The 17,779-nt window shown below is 39.9% G+C and overlaps 1 protein-coding gene across 50 annotated transcripts in view; it reads right to left on the reverse strand.

Annotated features, from left to right (window-relative positions):
• TRDN (triadin) overlaps positions 1 to 17,779 on the reverse strand; it is a 1,346,604-nt gene that overhangs the window by 1,083,895 nt on the left and 244,930 nt on the right. For all 50 annotated transcript variants that reach the window (XM_073675989.1, XM_073675970.1, XM_073675994.1 and 47 more), the window contains 4 exons: positions 16,113 to 16,169; positions 12,248 to 12,307; positions 8,284 to 8,343; positions 4,361 to 4,414 (listed from right to left, as the gene is read on the reverse strand). In XM_073675989.1, the coding sequence (XP_073532090.1) occupies positions 4,361 to 4,414; positions 8,284 to 8,343; positions 12,248 to 12,307; positions 16,113 to 16,169 (231 nt within the window). The remainder of the gene's footprint in view (positions 1 to 4,360; positions 4,415 to 8,283; positions 8,344 to 12,247; positions 12,308 to 16,112; positions 16,170 to 17,779) is intronic.

Raw genomic sequence — 17,779 nt, forward strand, 5'->3', positions numbered from 1 at the left:
TTGGTATCTAGAAGTGTTCTTATGTGTAACTGATATATGTATGCTTGTAACTGTACCTGTGTAAATGATTACTTCAATACATAGGACTAGTGTTGAGCCACCCCGGTAGTGTTCGGGTTCGGTTCGGTTCGGTTCGTGCCAATTCTGGCACTTAGCCTCGCTCTTCCCGCTGCCCTGTAGCGGTGGCAGTGGGATAATAGGGCTGGGGTTGATGTCAGCTTATAATGCCAGCTGACATCAAGCCCAGGTTAGTAATGGAGAGGAGTCTATAAGACACCCCCATTACTAACCCCATAGTCAAAGTTAAAAAAAAAAACACAAAACACCCAGAATAAAGTCCTTTAATTGAAATAAACACAATTCTTTATTGTTCTAAATTAAACCATACTTACCATCATGCCCATTCCAGCTGAAGCCAATGTCTTCTGCAATAAAAGTAAAATAATAAAGCAACATCATCCTTACCTTTCCATGGTTCCAACGACGGCTCCAGCTCTGCTACATTCACATGACAGGCTGGATCACAGCCGAAAGCTGCCATCCAGCTTGCCATGCCGCAGACACTGAGAAGCGCAGGCATGCTTGCGCTCCTCGCTGTGATGGCATAAAGATGAGCCGAGGTCATGTCCAATGAACTCAGCTCACCTCATGCACGTCACTGACAGCGTAGGAAAATTCTCAGCGCTCAGAGCTTCAGCAGGAGAATTCTCCCACACTGTGATGGCATTGAGATGACAGGCTGGATCACAGCTGAGCGCTGCCATCCAGCTTGTCATCCTTCAGAGACACTGCAGAGAGCAAGCATGCCTGCGCTCTGCAGTGTCTATGAAGGATGGCATGCTGGATGCCATCCAGCCTGTCATCTTAATGCCATCCCAGCGTGGGAGAATTCTCCTGCTGAAGCGATGAGCGCTGAGAATTTTCCCACGCTGTCAGTGACGTGCATGAGGTGAGCTGAGTTCATTGGACATGACCTCGGCTCATCTTTATGCCGTCAGAGCCAGACACTGCAGAGCGCAAGCATGCCTGCGCTTCTCAGTGTCTGCGGCACGGCAAGCTGGATGGCAGCATTCTGCTGCGGTCCAGCCTGTCATGTGAATGTAGCAGAGCTGAAGCTGTCGTGGGAACCATGGAAAGGTAAGGATGAGGTTGCTTTATTATTTTACTTTTATTGCATGAGATCGTTGGCTTCAGCTGGAATTGGCGTGATCGTAAGTATGGTTTAATTTTGAACAATAAAGAATTGTGTCTTTATTTCAATTAAAGGACTTTATTCTGGGTGTTTGTGTTTTTTTTAACTTTGACTATGGGGTTAGTAATGGGGGTGTCTTATAGACGCCTCTCCATTACTAACCTGGGCTTGATGGCAGCTGGCATTATAAGCTGACACCAACCCCAGCCCTATTACCCCACTGCCACCGCTGCAGGGCAGTGGGAAGAGCGAGGCTAAGTGCCAGAATTGGCGCATCCTATGGATGCGCCATTTCTGGGGAGGCTGACGGCTGGTGTTTCTAGCCTGGGAGGGGGCCAATATTCATGGCACCCTCCCTGGGCTATTAATATCAGCCCCCAGCTGTCTGCCTAGCCTTTGCTAGCTATTAAAATAGGGGGGACCCCACGTCATTTTTTTGGGGGTCCCCCATTTTAATAGCTAGTAAAGGCTAGGTATTCAGCTGGGGGCTGATATTAGTAGCCTGTGAAGCTCCGTGGGTATTACCCCCTTCCCAGACTTCAAACATCTGCCCCAGCTGTCTGCTTAACCTCCGCTAGAGACTAAAATTACGGGGAACTCCGCGCCAATTTTTTTTTTAATAAATCCTTTATTTTAACACTAAATGACAAGTACAGTAACCAACACTGTCACTGTACTTATTATATATGTGACTGACATGTTTCTATCTATCTAATCTAAGTGAGATGCTCTATTCTTTCTGTTATAAATTGTCGGGTACCGATGCTGAATTGCGGGCCGGCTTTTTTAAAGAGACGGTGCATGAAAACACTTATATTTTTTTTAATAAATCCTTTAACACTAAAGGACAAGTACAGTAACCAACACTGTCACTGTACTTCTTATATATGTGACTGACATGTTTCTGTCTATCTAATCTATGTGTGATACTCTATTCTTTCTGTTCTAAATTGTCGGGTACCGGTGTATGCCGCTGCTGAATTGCCGGCTTTTCATGTTTCACTGTGAGCACTGTTCCCATCGATTTGGGCAGCCACTGTAATGCCACAACCACCATGGCTGTGGCATTACAGTGAGTGGCAGACAATCCCTGCATGATTGGTGCTCTAAATAGCGCCAGACATGCAGGACACGCTTTTGGTGCACGAACAGTTATCGAACATAACCTCGAACAGCCGAATTTTTTGTAAATCGTTCGCGTTCGTCGAATGACTCGAACACCGCCCAAAACAGCTCGAATTTGAGATTGGCGAACAGTTCTAGTCGAACACCGCTCGTCTCTACTTAGGACCTATTACCTCCTACAAAAAAAAATTGATGTCATTGTTCTCACTCTGTCGACATTGTTATTTAGAACACTTTGGATAGTCTTCTATTCATCTTCAGAACTCCTCAACCATGTCTGTCCTCTATTATTGTGTGCTATAACCTGGCTACAATGTTTCTCATCATTGTTCCATAGTTCCTTTCTTGAAACGGTTGACCCATTTTGAACATTTAGTTAGTCAGGATAGACCGTAAATGTCTCATAGGGATTTACATTTATTCCAAAAATGGAGCCCCAACACTTGCCTGCTTGCTGTTTTCAGTCCCTTGTATAGAAGTTTATCTCAAGAAGTGAACACCTTTCTAAAAAAAAACACTATAACGGGCCAGCAAATTGAGAGATTAATGCAATGACTGTGGAATGGAGGGTACCAGATATATGGACTATAAATAGGATAGTCACATCTAGGTTTGAAGGTGGAGGGTTACTTCAAGAAAGTTACTATCACCTAATTAAGAATATGGCCAATGGAAAGAATAGTAAGAGGCATCCGTGTGACATCAAGACACTGTTGTCCTTTCATTGTGTAGAAACATGTGTCTGGAGTAAATTTCAGAGTTCGCCTTCAATATTCTGTGGCCAACAGAGTAATTCAAGTAAGTGCAGTAGTAGTCAGTAGAATTTAGGTAACAGCATAAAATAAAAAGGTAGGTTTTGAGTTTAGAACGAATGTAAGTAAAATATTGAGGGAAAGAAAATAGTCATCTCAACAAAAGATAAGATGCCAGGAGCACAGTAGATATAGTTTCTACGTGACCTTTTATATTAAAGTAAGTTAGTTAGTTGAAAATCCTCCAAAATAATAAATATTTAATTTAATTTTGAAGTTTGCTTTCCATTTCTTGCACATTTAGAGCACTAAACAGAACCATTTTATTATTATAGTCTTACTTGAAATGTTGCATTTCCATAACTAAATGGCATTCAATAAAACATACCACAAAAGCTCCATAGCCCTAAATTTGAAAATCTTATTCATAGAACATATATCCAATACATGGTGAATAAAACAAATGCATAACAATCTCTCTTTTCCCCTTATAAATAAAGTCAGCAGAAACTAGTAACTTAGTGCATTAGAAAATTAAAGCACATATAGCGTAGAGCTGTTATGCTAAGGGGTTGCAACCAATGAGTTAGAGCAACGAGCTGTAAAGTATAGGTGTAATAAACTTGGGGTGTCCATGTATTACTTGGTCACCAAATGACACTTGTTGAGACACCTCTCTTTATAGAAATACTGATTTCCAAAGTAAGGGGAGTCCGAACTATTCTGATTTAATTTTGGTAAATTGGTTGTCCAGCCTTGTCAACTGCTGTTTACAGATTTAATATGCTTGCCATTCAACTGGCAACACTGCTCTGTTGCTCTGTCCACCGATTAACCTAATGTTAATGCAACATTATTAATTGCTTGTGTTGTGTTAAATGGCAAGATAGAGGGGTTATCTGGAACTTTTATTACTTTGCGCATGGTGCTAAGAACTAACAGGAAGGTACTTATTGATTAACTGCCTGCTCTGGCCAGAGCTGATCTCTGCTGGCTGAGAGTAGTCATGGACCAACTGCTCTTGCTGGCGATTCTGCATCTGCCGCTTACGTCACTTAGACAGAGCAGGGTCTTTTATTCCGCTCTGCTCTGTTGTCAGGGCATCTCTGAAGGTGTCCTGCTGATTGACAGCGTTAAAAGTGATGCCCCATCGACAGAGCAGACCAGAGGAAGATTTGCTCTCTGAGAGGTGAAAGTCTTGGGTAACTTATTTAAATTTAAATTCGTATAGTTGTGTTTTTTCCCTCCTTATGTAAAGCCCTTCTCAACAACCTCTTAATCCAAATTTTACCTTTGGCTGGAACGTTCTTTTCAGCTTTTTCCTTCTCTTCTGCTTTTGGTTTTACTAAAAGTGATAAATGAAACAATAGTTACTTGCTAATTTACAATGTTCTAATCAAGTATAATTTTAAACTAACCAAATATTGTGCAAAGATCTTGTTATATTGATGTAGAGAAACATACTCTAATATAGCTCTGATCCTGGCCATTGAAGCAAGATAATTTGCCCTTGTTGCTGTTAGGATGGTGGTCCACTGCAGTTGCATTCCTACCCCTGAAGACACCAATCACGTCCGTGTGATATCAAGTGTTATGTGAATTGTGTCTTGCATGTTATGCATATATTGTGTAATGTGAATTGTATGGTATTGGGGTATTTGCCTGTTTTTTTTAGTGTGTAGTTGGCTAAAGGGTGAGTTAGGGGTTCCTATAGTGGGAGGGGCTAGTCTTAGGGAGAATGACTCCTTCCTGCTAGGAAGGCAGATAGGATCTTGAGTGCTGAGTGTGTAGTGCAAATTTCAAAGTTGACCCTAAGTGAGAGGAGACCAAGCAGGAGGGATAGCGAGATCCTGAAGATAAGTGACTATGAGAGACAGAGTTGCCTTCCGTAGACGGGTCCTAGGAGAGGACGCCTAGACACAAGACCTTGGGCTTGTAAAGCTGAGAGGTAACAGGCCTAAACAGGACTGAGTACAGGAGGACTAGTGAAGGGTCCTGAGCGGACGTTCTAGGATGCCACTAGTGGAAGACATACAACACAAACAGCTGAACAAGTAAAGGAGACTTATTGATGAGGACTGTAGCATTAAAGTTGGGTTGTGGCGAAGTAGGGAGAAAGAGTGGAAATAGAAAGACCTGGAGTATACTACAGAGGAAGGATACTGTGTAGAAAACGGTTCATGTTGCAAAGAAAACGTCCATAAAACTTTGTACCTGCTATTCATTGTATATTACTCTTACCAAGTTGCCATTTAGTAATGAGGTTATTTTTGAATTGTGGTCTCCTTCCTTGAACTGTGAAACATCTGGTCCTGGCAAACCAGCGAAATCGGTCATATGCGGCCTGCATGGGCATAATTCTCACTCAACACAAGTCCACACACCCAGCCAGGACCTACACTTTCATGTAACATGTCGGGGTGCCTCAGAATGGTGCCTCACCCGCAGATACCGCCAAGCGCCACGTTAAATTGCAAATCACGGGGCTTCAGCTTAACCCTTAATGGCTCCGTAAATTTATAGCAGCTGTCATTAGCATACCAGTGGCACTGGCATTTTTAGACAAATATCACTTGTGTTTTTGCAGCAGTTCGAAGAGCCCAATCCAGAAGTATATCCAGTAAGAGAAGATACGTTCTTTCATGATATTTCTCATTCTAATTGAATACACTATATTTCGAAAAAATGCAGCTGAATCCAGGGGCATTTTCCAAAAATGATATATTTAAAGCTTTGCTTGTGCTCCTATATACATAATTAGATCTTCTTTGTGCTCTTTTTATGTTTTATGTCTATAAGTCTATATTCACACATCCGTGCGAGTGTTAATAACCGAGAGAAACTGAACAATTTTTCTCTCAATTGCCAGCCTAATTGCATCCTAGTTTTTTTTCTCATTCATTTTATTCACTGAAGCAGGTAGACTGTATGAACATGTTTATCCATTGACCCTAAACAGCATATCAAGTTAAAATTGGATGAAACTCGGATGGAACACTGTGTCCTCTATTTTATACGGACTTTATACATCGAGTCTAATCTGCAACACTGGTGAGAGTAGGACATGCTCAGACTCTCATGGTTTTCAAGGACCAGAGACAAAGATTCATTTTCAAAACTGATGTGTGTATGGCTCAATAAAACTCTTTTGGGTCATTGTGCTGTCGGAGAAAGAAATGGACAGTACTAGGACATGCCACATGGATGTGTAAATCTAGCCTAAGTCACGGCATCATTTTTACTGCCCACTAAAAATAAGAAGATAACTGAACTCCTCCTCAGCTGCACCACAACTAAGTCAGGATCAGAGCTAAAGTTTTGTAGGTTTCTCCAGTTTTTAGCTTTTACAATTGTTTATTTTATTAAAAAATGTTCCATTTTTAATCGCAAATAGAAAATACACAGAAAAGCATCCCTGACTTAGTGAATATAGGAAATGCTTCTAAATATGCAAATAGGCATCACATTGTACAGAATTACAGCTTCTGCCTTCCAATATGATACTTGTGTCTAGCAGTCATTACTTCTAATTAAATGTATCTAAGTATAAATGGTGTACAGAAACATGAAAAACATCCATAGTATAGTTAACAATCATATGTTTATGTGACTGAGGAACCTTGACAATATTAACATTGTAAGAAGGATAAGTAAGACACTAACAGAGGTTAAGGAGAGGGATGAAAGATGGGAATGAGGATTGGAGGGAATAGATGCATATCAATGTCTAAGGTAGCTAGTGTATCCAAAAGTCTAATACCACCCATTGCACCAAAATGAGATTAAAGTGTTGTGATTGCTCATTGGGGCTGAACTTTATGCAATAAGTTTGCTGATAGTTGGAACTTCAGTTTGGAGGATCAATCAGACAGGGTATTTGTGCATGTTATAAGAATGGGGGTGTAAGTGTACCTTAAAATAAATATATGAACAATGGTAGAGGAAAGTTAGCAAGCAGCATTTGTAGTTTCAAAGCCTCAACCTTTTTCCAAAAGAAATTTATAAAAGGACAGTTCAAAAAGACAAACTTTAAAATTTCCAATAGCTTTAGAAAATGTCCAATATTGATTTGTAGTAGCAGATCTGATGTGTGATATTGGTAAAGGAGTATTTTATTCTGATTTTCTTTGTAAGGTATGAAAAGTGATGATTTATGAGCTCATACATATTCTATGTGCTTTATTTTTGCAATTTGATACTCTATCATGCAAACATTGATGTCTCTCCTTGGTTTATTCGCTTAAAGGAGTTTTTCTACAAAAATAATTATTCAAAACTCAATAGACCATATCAAAAAAGTGTATTTGCAATATAAATCAATTAAAAATATAAAAACATTGTGCAGTGGAACAACATGTTCTGTAGCTTCCCTGCTCATCTTCAGGAGCAATCTGACAATGAAGAGGCCGATATGTGATAATTTCTATCGTCTAAATTTGGGTGCCTTTTTTAAACATCAGAGGATATATTATTTAATTTTTTTAATGTATATACAGTACAGACCAAAAGTTTGGACACACCTTCTCATTTAAAGATTTTTCTGTATTTTCATGACTATGAAAATTGTACATTCACACTGAAGGCATCAAAACTATGAATTAACACATGTGGAATTATATACTTAACAAAAAAGTGTGAAACAACTGAAAATATGTCTTATATTCTAGGTTCTTCAAAGTAGCCACCTTTTGCTTTGATGACTGCTTTGCACACTCTTGGCATTCTCTTGATGAGCTTCAAGAGGTAGTCACCGGAAATGGTCTTCCAACAATCTTAAAGGAGTTCCCAGAGATGCTTAGCACTTGTTGGCCCTTTTGCCTTCACTCTGCGGTCCAGCTCACCCAAACCATCTCAATTGGGTTCAGGTCTAGTGACTGTGGAGGCCAGGTCATCTGGCGTAGCACCCCATCACTTCATAGTCATGAAAATACAGAAAAATCTTTAAATGAGAAGGTGTGTCCAAACTTTTGGTCTGTACTGTATATCATCATGGCAATGATAAGGGGCAATATCAATCTGATGCATTATTTAATTTGATATCACCTATTTATTAATATCTACGTTAGTAGTGAAATGAAACTATTGCTTGAGTGCTGGCTATATAGACTCTCAACAATATAAACTTAATAGCTCCAAAGAGTTGGATTTTGTAATCACATGGAGATGGCTGCTGTTATTCATTCAACAAGTAGGGTCTTTTACTAACCAACTAACCTTTGATTTGGACTTTCTTTTCTACTTTCTCCTTTGGTTCAACTTTTTCTTTTGTAATTACTGCAATGAGACCAACATAGATATTCATATAAGTGACTAACACATTGTAGAACGTAGCAGAAAGAAAAGACTAGAAGTTTATTACAAGCAATCCTATTGTATTTTTTTTCTTCAATATGACTAGTCTACAAGTTCCAAACAAGCTAATTGAAGAAATTGTAAATATGGCACAAAATAATCAAAATGTGATTAAACATTGAAATATATCCAACTAAATTCTAACTATAGACTTAGAACCCTCATTTTATACACTAGTGCCCTGGGGAAGGATAAAAGCACAATAGACCTTGAATATATTTTTACAGAATGTTGAAAATAACATGAGCAGTCCAAATCCAACTACCTCTTTGATAGAAACACTTAAACTCATAAGTAGTGTTGAGCATTCCGATACTGAAATATCGGGTATCGGCCGATATTCGCGGTATCGGAATTCCGATACTTTTACAATATCGAATACCGGAATCGGAAGTTCCCATAATGCCTGCGCTCTGCAGTGTCTCTGAAGGATGACAAGCTGAATGGCAGCGCTCAGCTGCGATCCAGCCTGTCATCAGAATGCCATCCCAGCGTGAGAGAATTCTCCTGATTGTTTAAAAGCCGGCGGCTTTTAAACAATCACACAGCCCCATACTGCTTCCCCGCAGCCTCCCACCCCGATCCTCCGCTCCCCTCGTCACCTCCCATCCCGATCGTAAGTTAGGACTGGGCGGGGAGCACAGCACCAAGGAGCGGGGAGTGAAGGACCCGGGCGGGGAAGCCGGCAGTGAAAAGACTTCACCGCCGGCTTTCCCGCCGGTTATTTCAAATGAACAGCTGAGGTATCAGGTGATGCAGATCAGCTGTTCATTAGAAGTAGCCGCGGTGCCCTCGGAGGGTTCATGTGAGTTCATGCTTGACTGCATTGCATGAACTCACATGAACTTTCCCACGGTTGCACAGGTCAGCCTCACCTCCCAGACCCGTCATGATTAGTGTGTGTGGGTGTCTGTGCGATGTGTGCGGTGTCTGTGCGATGTCTGCCGGTGTCTGCGTGCAGGCAAACATAGGCCGATGCTACTACTCCCATCGGCCTATGTCTGTCCCCCGTCCACTCGTGCCAGCAGGATCAGCTCGATGGGAGCAGTAGTTCCCATCAGCCTGATCCTGCTATTTAAACTGCCCCATGGTCCCCAATAAATTTTAAATTCATTTCATTGGTGGCCAGTGGTTACCTACAATAAATTAGTTCATACATTACCTGTCCCCGCCGATCGCCACCTAAAATAAAGTAAAAAATAAAAAACTACACCTATACTCACCTAGACACCTAATTCCCCGAAGCCATCGATCTCCTGTAATAAAATATAAAATAATAAACCACAACCTTATCCTTACCCCTCCGTAGTAGTCCACGAGTGTCCCACGAAGATCTCCAGTTCAGAGCAGCCACATAGAATGTGACCGCTCTGAACCGCTGCCGCCACTAGAATGATGGGGCCGTAAAGCAGCCCCGTCATTGCATAAGCGGGTTCGCCGGAGTTCAGGCAGCGCTGCTCCGGTTAGCTCCTTTACGGCCCTGCTGTATCGTGAGAAATTCCCACGGTACAGCAGTGCCGTAAAGGAGGTCTCCGGAGCTGCGCTGACTGAATGCACTCCGGTGACCTCAGTCAGGGCTCACGCTGCCGGGAGCGGACGTGTTCCCAGCAGCGTGAGCTTACAGCAGCCATGCACAGCTGTCACCATCTCCAGATGTGACAGCTGTGCATGGGAGATCAGCGCAGGAACGTGGACAGGTAACTATTTTTTTTTTTAGTAAACTAAGAATTAAATAAAATGGTGTGTTTTATTTGAAATAAATTATTTTTTTTCTGGGTGTAGTGTGTGTTTTTTATTTTTAACACTTTGTAGGTTAGTAATGGGGGTGTCTTATAGACGCCTCATCATTACTAACCTGGGCTTCATGGCAGCTGGCGCTGACATGAACCCCACCACTATTACCCCCTGCCACCGCACCAGGGCAGCGTGGAAGAGCGAGGCTAAGTGCCAGAATTGGCGCATCCTATGGATGCGCCATTTCTGGGGCGGCTGACGGCTGGTGTTTCTAGCCTGGGAGGGGGCCAATATTCATGGCACCCTTCCTGGGCTATTAATATCAGCCCCCAGCTGTCTGCCTAGCCTTTGCTAGCTATTAAATTAGGGGGGACCCCACGTCATTTTTTTGGCGGGGTCCCCCATTTTAATAGCTAGTAAAGGCTAGGTATTCCGCTGGGGGCTGATATTAGTAGCCTGGGAAGCTCCGTGGGTATTATCCCCTTCCCAGGCTTCAAACATCTGCCCCAGCTGTCTGCTTAACCTCCGCTAGAGCCTAAAATTACGGCGAACCCCACGCCAATTTTTTTTTAAATAAATCCTTTATTTTAAACACTAAATGACAAGTACAGTAATCAACACTGTCACTGTACTTCATATATATGTGACTGACATGTTTCTATCTATCTAATCTTTGTGTGATTCTCCATTCCTTCTATTCTAAATTGTCGGGTACCGCTGCTGAATTGACGGCCGGCTTTTTTAAAGAGACGGTGCATGAAAACACTATTATTTTTTTAAATAAATCCTTTACACTAAATGACAAGTACAGTAAGCAACACTATCACTGTACTTCATATATATGTGACTGACATGTTTCTATCTATCTAATCTATGTGTGAAGCTCTATTCTTTCTGTTGTAAATTGTCGGGTACCGATGTATGCCGCTGATGAATTGCTGGCATTTCGCGTAATACATTCTACATTATTCTTCGTTGTTTTACTTCATGTAGAATTAACCTACAAGGAAAGAAAGGGTTTATTTTCATTCCGATATTTGTGTTCCATTGACTTGCATTGGTTTCCGGTATCGGAATCGGCGATATCCGATACTTTTTGGGTATCGGTCCGATCCAATCCGATACAATATTTCCTGATATCGGAAGGTATCGCTCACCACTACTCATAAGCTTACAATGTTAACTCAGAAATTCTGTTTCTGTGCCTCCACTGTCAGGCACTGATGTGCTCCTTCTTTGTGAGAAGTGCTACAGAGGAGGAGATGTGAGTACTACCCAACCATGAATAAAAAGTATTAATAAATGTCCTGCTGGCTAACTAATTGCTAAGGGCTTGTCAGTGCACTAATGACAGGGAAGGGTAGTGGCACACAGCAGTCTATTTCTATCCCTAAAATTCACCCTGTCACCTGCCATTTGTCTTATTGAATACAGGGTTAGTGAATTTGATATTAGATTAGCATAAACCTCAGGTGTGGCATGTACTATTGTCAAATTGGACTAGTATAAAAAAGATGTGCAAAACAGACATGCACAGTTAAATGTCTACATTTTGTTATCTATTTTTTTCAACAAAATTGTTCCCTTTTATGAAAAAACATGACAAAATAAAAAAATGTTGGACAGGTATAAAATGAAACTTCAGGTCTGGCATGCACAATATAAAATTTGACATGTAAAACAGATGTGCACACTTTGAGAAGTCGTAAGTTGCAGTTAAATACAATATATGGATTTTGAGGAATTCTCTTTTGCATTTTTAAAAGACGATAATTCCTTTCTGCTTCTGCTTCCTAGTGCATTAAAAATGAAGAAAAAAAGTGTAATTGTAATTCAACTACACCAGATCAGATGCATGCTAAACAATTTCACTTACAAATCTATTTATTTTTTTGGCAAATAAACAATTGTGCTTTGTCAACAATCATACCAAATAAAGGACCAACTCCAATGCATACCATATTTCAAACTTATTTTGAAAGAAACATGATATGTTGCCACATAGAATGACTATTTGCAATATGGAACTAGGTACATAAATTTTCTTGGGAAATGAGCACCTATGTCTATAGATCAATTTATCCACTACTACCTTTAGCTTGGACTTTTTTCTGGGGTTTTTCCTTTATTTCTGGCTTTTCCTTTGTTGCCTCTGTAACATATCAAGTACATGTAATATTAGTGAAGTAACAAAATAAGACAGTATCAACAGTAGACTGAAACATTCCTTGCTAAAAAAAAAAGTGTGTGTCCCTGTATAAGCTACGGATGCTAAACCAAAATTTTACCCTTGGACAACTCAACCTCACAGCAATTTTAGATCTAAGGCCCTCTTCAAATCATGTTTATGTTTGCCAGCATACACCTTAAAAATTTGTCCAGCTTCAAGAGCTCATTTTTAAATACCCTATCATCAGGTTATTGTGCGGCAACCTAATAGGTCCCCTATTCAGGCTTTTCATCTCCTGGTCACTTATCCTGGAGGACTGGTCCTGTCCTGCAATTCACAGATAACCTATAAATTTAATTGGACACCATGTAATGTTTAATTCCTCCCTTAGTTACTCTGCAGGGTTATAGAGTACTTACTGATAAGTTTTCCTACAGATTATAGCTGATCATTGGGGGGTCTCAGCAGGAGGACACTTTTAATCTGTTTATTATAAATTGACCCTTCTAACAAGATGGGGTTGTCTAAAGTGGAGTTCCTGTAAGTATAGGGTTTACAATCAGTTAAGGCTAAAAGAGCACATTTCCTATTTAGCCTCAGTAAGGTCAGTATTTCAGAAAAAGGAAAAAAAAAGAGAAAATTTTGGAATAGCATAGTAGATTATGCCATGCTACTGAACAATATTTAGTAAAAAAAAATGTTTACTATGTGTATAATTCAGCTTTTCCCTACAAATACAGCATGTCAAACAGAGGGAAATAGCATGGTGTAAATAGGGCAGAAATCAAAATGACTGAACAAAAGCAAATCATAAAAGGGGCTTAATCTTGATTTTATTATTATTATTAATAATTTATATAGCGCCATTGATTCCCTGGCGCTGTACATAAGAAGGGGTTACATACCAAATACAGATATCACTTACAGTAATCAAACTAACATTGATGGAACGGTACGGAGGGAAGAAGCCCCTGCAATTGCGGGCTTACATTCTACAGGAAAGGGGCAGAGACAGTAGGTTGAGGGATTGCAGAAGTTCCGGTGTTGTTGGTTGAGGTGGCAGCAAGCAAGGTCATGGCAGGCTGTAAGCTTGTTTGAAGAGATGGGTTTTCAGGTTCCATCTGAAGGATCCAGGTGTGGTGGATAATCGGACGTGTTGAGGCACAGAATTCCATAGGACAGGGGATATTCGGGAGAAATCTTGGAGGCGATTGCATGAGGCACGAATAAGTGTGGAGAAGAGAAGGAGGTCTTGGGAGGACCGGAGATTATGTGAAGGAATATATCGGGAGATTAGTTCAGAGATGTACGGAGGAGAGAGTTTGTGGATGGCTTTGTAGGTCAGTGTTAGTAGTTTGAACTGGATACGCTGGGGGAATGGGAGCCAATGAAGGGATTTGCAAAGGGGGGGTAGCAAATCTTGTGGTATGATATCAAATAATTAGTTTATGTTAAAAACCTACCAGTGCATCCTAATTTAAGAGGACCTTTCACCATTTATTACTTGATAAATTGGCTACATCATGATAAAGAGGCTGACATATTGAATAAAATGTCGTTTTTAATTTGATTTTTTCCTTTCTGCTTTCTGTAGTATAATTTCTTGTTTTTTAAAGTTTATAGGCAAACTTCCCTTTCAATAAAAGAAGGAATTTAGAGAGATTCTTCTCTGAGGGCGTTTACTTTTTCCCCTGCAATGTGTTTCCCAATCATGAGCAGGCAGCATCATACTTGGGGGGAAAAAAGCAAACACCACCAGAGAATCTCTGAGCAGGCTTTCTCTGTGTGACCTGGTAAGACTACTGTCTAACAATGCCACACTGAGATCTCTCTGCCAGTGTTCACTGTCATAGAAAGTGCAGGGATAGGAGAAGAGCTGTCAAGTGTGTTATTACATACAACGTCCTGTCTTCATCACAGGCCTGAGAGAATAATGTCCCAATAGCTGGTGTAGATTCAGAGCAGTGTATGTGACAAGATGCTTGCATGCGGAATTACTCCTTGATGTCTGGAAGAGATGCAGAGTGTTGTATGTAATGACACACAACACAGCTTTTTTCCCCTATGTAATACTGCCGATTTATGATTGAACAAGATCATACAGTGGAAAAGTAATTTCCACAGTGAAGAATCTTTGATAACGCTCCCTTGATTGCAGAGGAAAATATCTTTGAAACTTTACAAGCCAATATCTCTGAAAACAAAGAGGAAAAATAAAGAAAAAAAATGTGCATGTCATTATGTAGCCTGTTTAGTATGTAAAAAATCGCGAAGGGTCCTGTTTAAAGCAGAAGCGAGTTAAAGTTTCACCTTGATAATATGAACATTGAAAATGTGTCCTTAAAGGGGTATTCCCCACTCCAAGTTCTTATCCTCATATGTAGTAGGTGTAATAATTATAATATTAGCAAATACATCCAATTAGAAATTAGTATATTTCTTCTGATTAGCCATGTCGCTTACCCCATGTGCAGAACATTGCAGTAGCTTAGATATCCATGGTTACGACCACTAAAAACTAAATAACTACTATATGAATGGTCGTAACCATTGATAGCTAAGCTACTGCAATGACCTGCACATGGGGTAAGAGACAGTGAATTGGAAGAACCATACTACATTTCTAATTGGATGTATTTGCTAATATTATTATTATTACCCCTACTACATATTTGGGTAGGATTTTGGAGATGGGAATAATCTTTTAAATGAAATAATAATATACAATAATAATAACAATAAAAGAGTAAGCCGATTAGGCTCAGCATCCCTATGTTTAATATAACATTTTCTGTATAGATTAAACACCCTGCTGTGTGACAATTCTAATAGGGGGAAATGCTTATTACAGCCCTGCAACTTGAATTCTTTCCAAATTAGCAGCTTTATTGATGATGAAATAAAGTTATGATGAATGGGTCTCTTCAGCAATGTCATATATTAAATATGCTAATGTGCAATTACTGATATAGTATGTACATTCACCCTTAAGTAATTATGCGGTTTACTAAGGCAAGAGAAGCCATGATTATTTTGGCTTAGTGAAAACCATATATGCTCTGACCTTAGGTTAACCTGCAGTAATATATGAGAGATCTGCACTTACAGCTATTGCATAATATAAAAGTAATGTTAGAATTGCTCATTTTACGAGTGAGAATACCTGATAAAATGCTCGTAAGGCTGTGGGGAATGTGGATGCTCGAATGTAACATTACAGATCTGTAAATAACATTAGGCTGATGGTCCAGTAGCCTTATTAGCCTGTATTATGTCTATTGCTGACATAATACAACCTGAGTCTACCAACCGACAGGCACGGAGGCCATTGGAACGTTCATCTAATAAACCTCTATGAATAACATCTGTGATCTTTTCATAGCTGGGAGCAGTAAAGAAACTGATAGGGAGGTTATATAACTTTTAATGGGGGATTGGAGAGGTTTGTAAATGCAGCTGACGTTGTTTGGAGTTGTTCTTTACAGATTGAGTAGGGCCATAATGAATAATTATTAGAACATAAATCATAAAAGTTGGGTTACTGCATTTAACCTATACATGCACATACAAGAATATTTCTTAAATCCGTCCAGAAAAGGAAACATTCTGGGGCCACAAAAATTTTGGATAAAAAAATTGCATATAATAAGTGGTAGAAACATGTTCCATGCTATCAGATTGGAGCAGGGTTAGAGATATTTTACAGTATTAGTCATCCTGTAAAAAAAAATGTGGGAAATTAAATACTTTACAGTTTACACAGTAAATTCTATTGCCAGCTACTAACCTTTGGTTACAGATTTCTTTTCAGCCTTTTCTTTCTTTGGTGTTTCTTTTGGTACAGCTGAAATACAGCAGATATAGTTCTAATAAGCGCAGCGTTCGCTGAAGAAATCGAAAGATTGCTCATGGCCTAATGGACTTGGCTCAGTAATTAGATCCGTCAATCATCCTTGCGTAAAACCAAAAAACACTGTCTATATGGCTGGTTTCGTGGGTTTTTCAGGACACAGTATCAGCCGTATACATTTTATTTCACATTTACTTTTTCTGACTCATACACACATCTATATATATACTGTATATTCTATTTCAGTGCGAATATTACGATCACAGTCTGATAAAAAAAAGTTTGATGCCAATGAAAGAGAAGTTAGAGGGTATAAAGAGGCAGTTAAATATTCAAAGTAACTGCGCAGACAATATAAAAGGGTAATATAAGAAGGACGATGGACGCTGAATACTTTTAAAGATCTTTATTACGTCAACCAGTTATAAAACTGAAGTTGCGAGCTTTGTAGGAGTTACAGTATCTTATGATGATTCCGCCAAGCAATGTTCCCCCCTAGCTACCTAGAAGTAAAATCTTAAAAGAAAATTTTAATGAGAACGGTAGATTTTTAACATTAACATTTCCAGATCGCTGGGCTCAGTGCTGTTAAATATACATTTGCTTTTGAATTGATGATAACAAGCATTTTTTAAAGAGAATATAAAAGGTTTCCCCTGTGTTACAAAATATGGGTGGAACCGAACAATCTTATGTTGGCCTTAAAGTGCCAAAGTGGGGGGCTAGAAGGAGGCTACAATAACAGTTATTTCACCTATAGTGTCACAACTATACCTGCCAAGCACTATGACACATTATTATAATACATGTATTCTTGTAGTGTATATTAATAATAATTTGATCTTTCAGGTCATCACCTACTCTGCTTTTAAAAGGAACCTGCCACCAGAAATAACGCTATTAACTTGCAGATATGCAGTGTATCTGCAGGTTAGCGCAGCCGAATGCAACGGGGAGAAAATGAACTTTATTCTCTCCCCCAGCATCCGCTTTCAGTCATGGGGATGGGGGCGCCGCGTGTTCAGTCATCGCGCTGAGAATACAGAGCGGCCCCTGTAACCGCGCCCCCAGCTATGACTGACACTCGCTCCGCATTGTGGCGGGCTGTCAGACAGGGCCGGGGGAGCGTTTACAGGGGCCGCTCTGTATTCTCAGTGTCTTGAAAAAATATTCAACATACCCTGTGAACTTCTCCACATTTTTTCATATATCAGCAACAAACTTAAAGGGGTATTCCTATCTCCAAGATCCTATCCCAATATGTAGTAGGTGTAATAATAATTATATTAGCAAATACCTCCAATTAGAAATGTAGTATAGTTTTTCTGATTCTCTATGTCTCTATCCTCATGTGCAGGCATTGCAGGACATTAGGTATCAAACAGTTATGACCACTTGCAACTAGCTAACGAACTGTCACTATACCAGTGGTTGTAACCATAGCTACCTAAGGTCCTGCAATGCCTGCACATGGGGTAAGGGACAGAGCAAATCAGAGAAACTATACTTTTCTAATTGGAGGTATTTGCTAATATTATTACACCTACTACATACTGGTATGTGATCTTAGAGATGGAAATACCCCTTAAAATATATTTTATTGG

The sequence above is a fragment of the Phyllobates terribilis genome, unplaced genomic scaffold, assembly GCF_046119375.1.
Source record: "Phyllobates terribilis strain yellow unplaced genomic scaffold, ASM4611937v1 Scaffold_3__8_contigs__length_932513732, whole genome shotgun sequence".
Classification (NCBI taxonomy): domain Eukaryota; kingdom Metazoa; phylum Chordata; class Amphibia; order Anura; family Dendrobatidae; genus Phyllobates; species Phyllobates terribilis.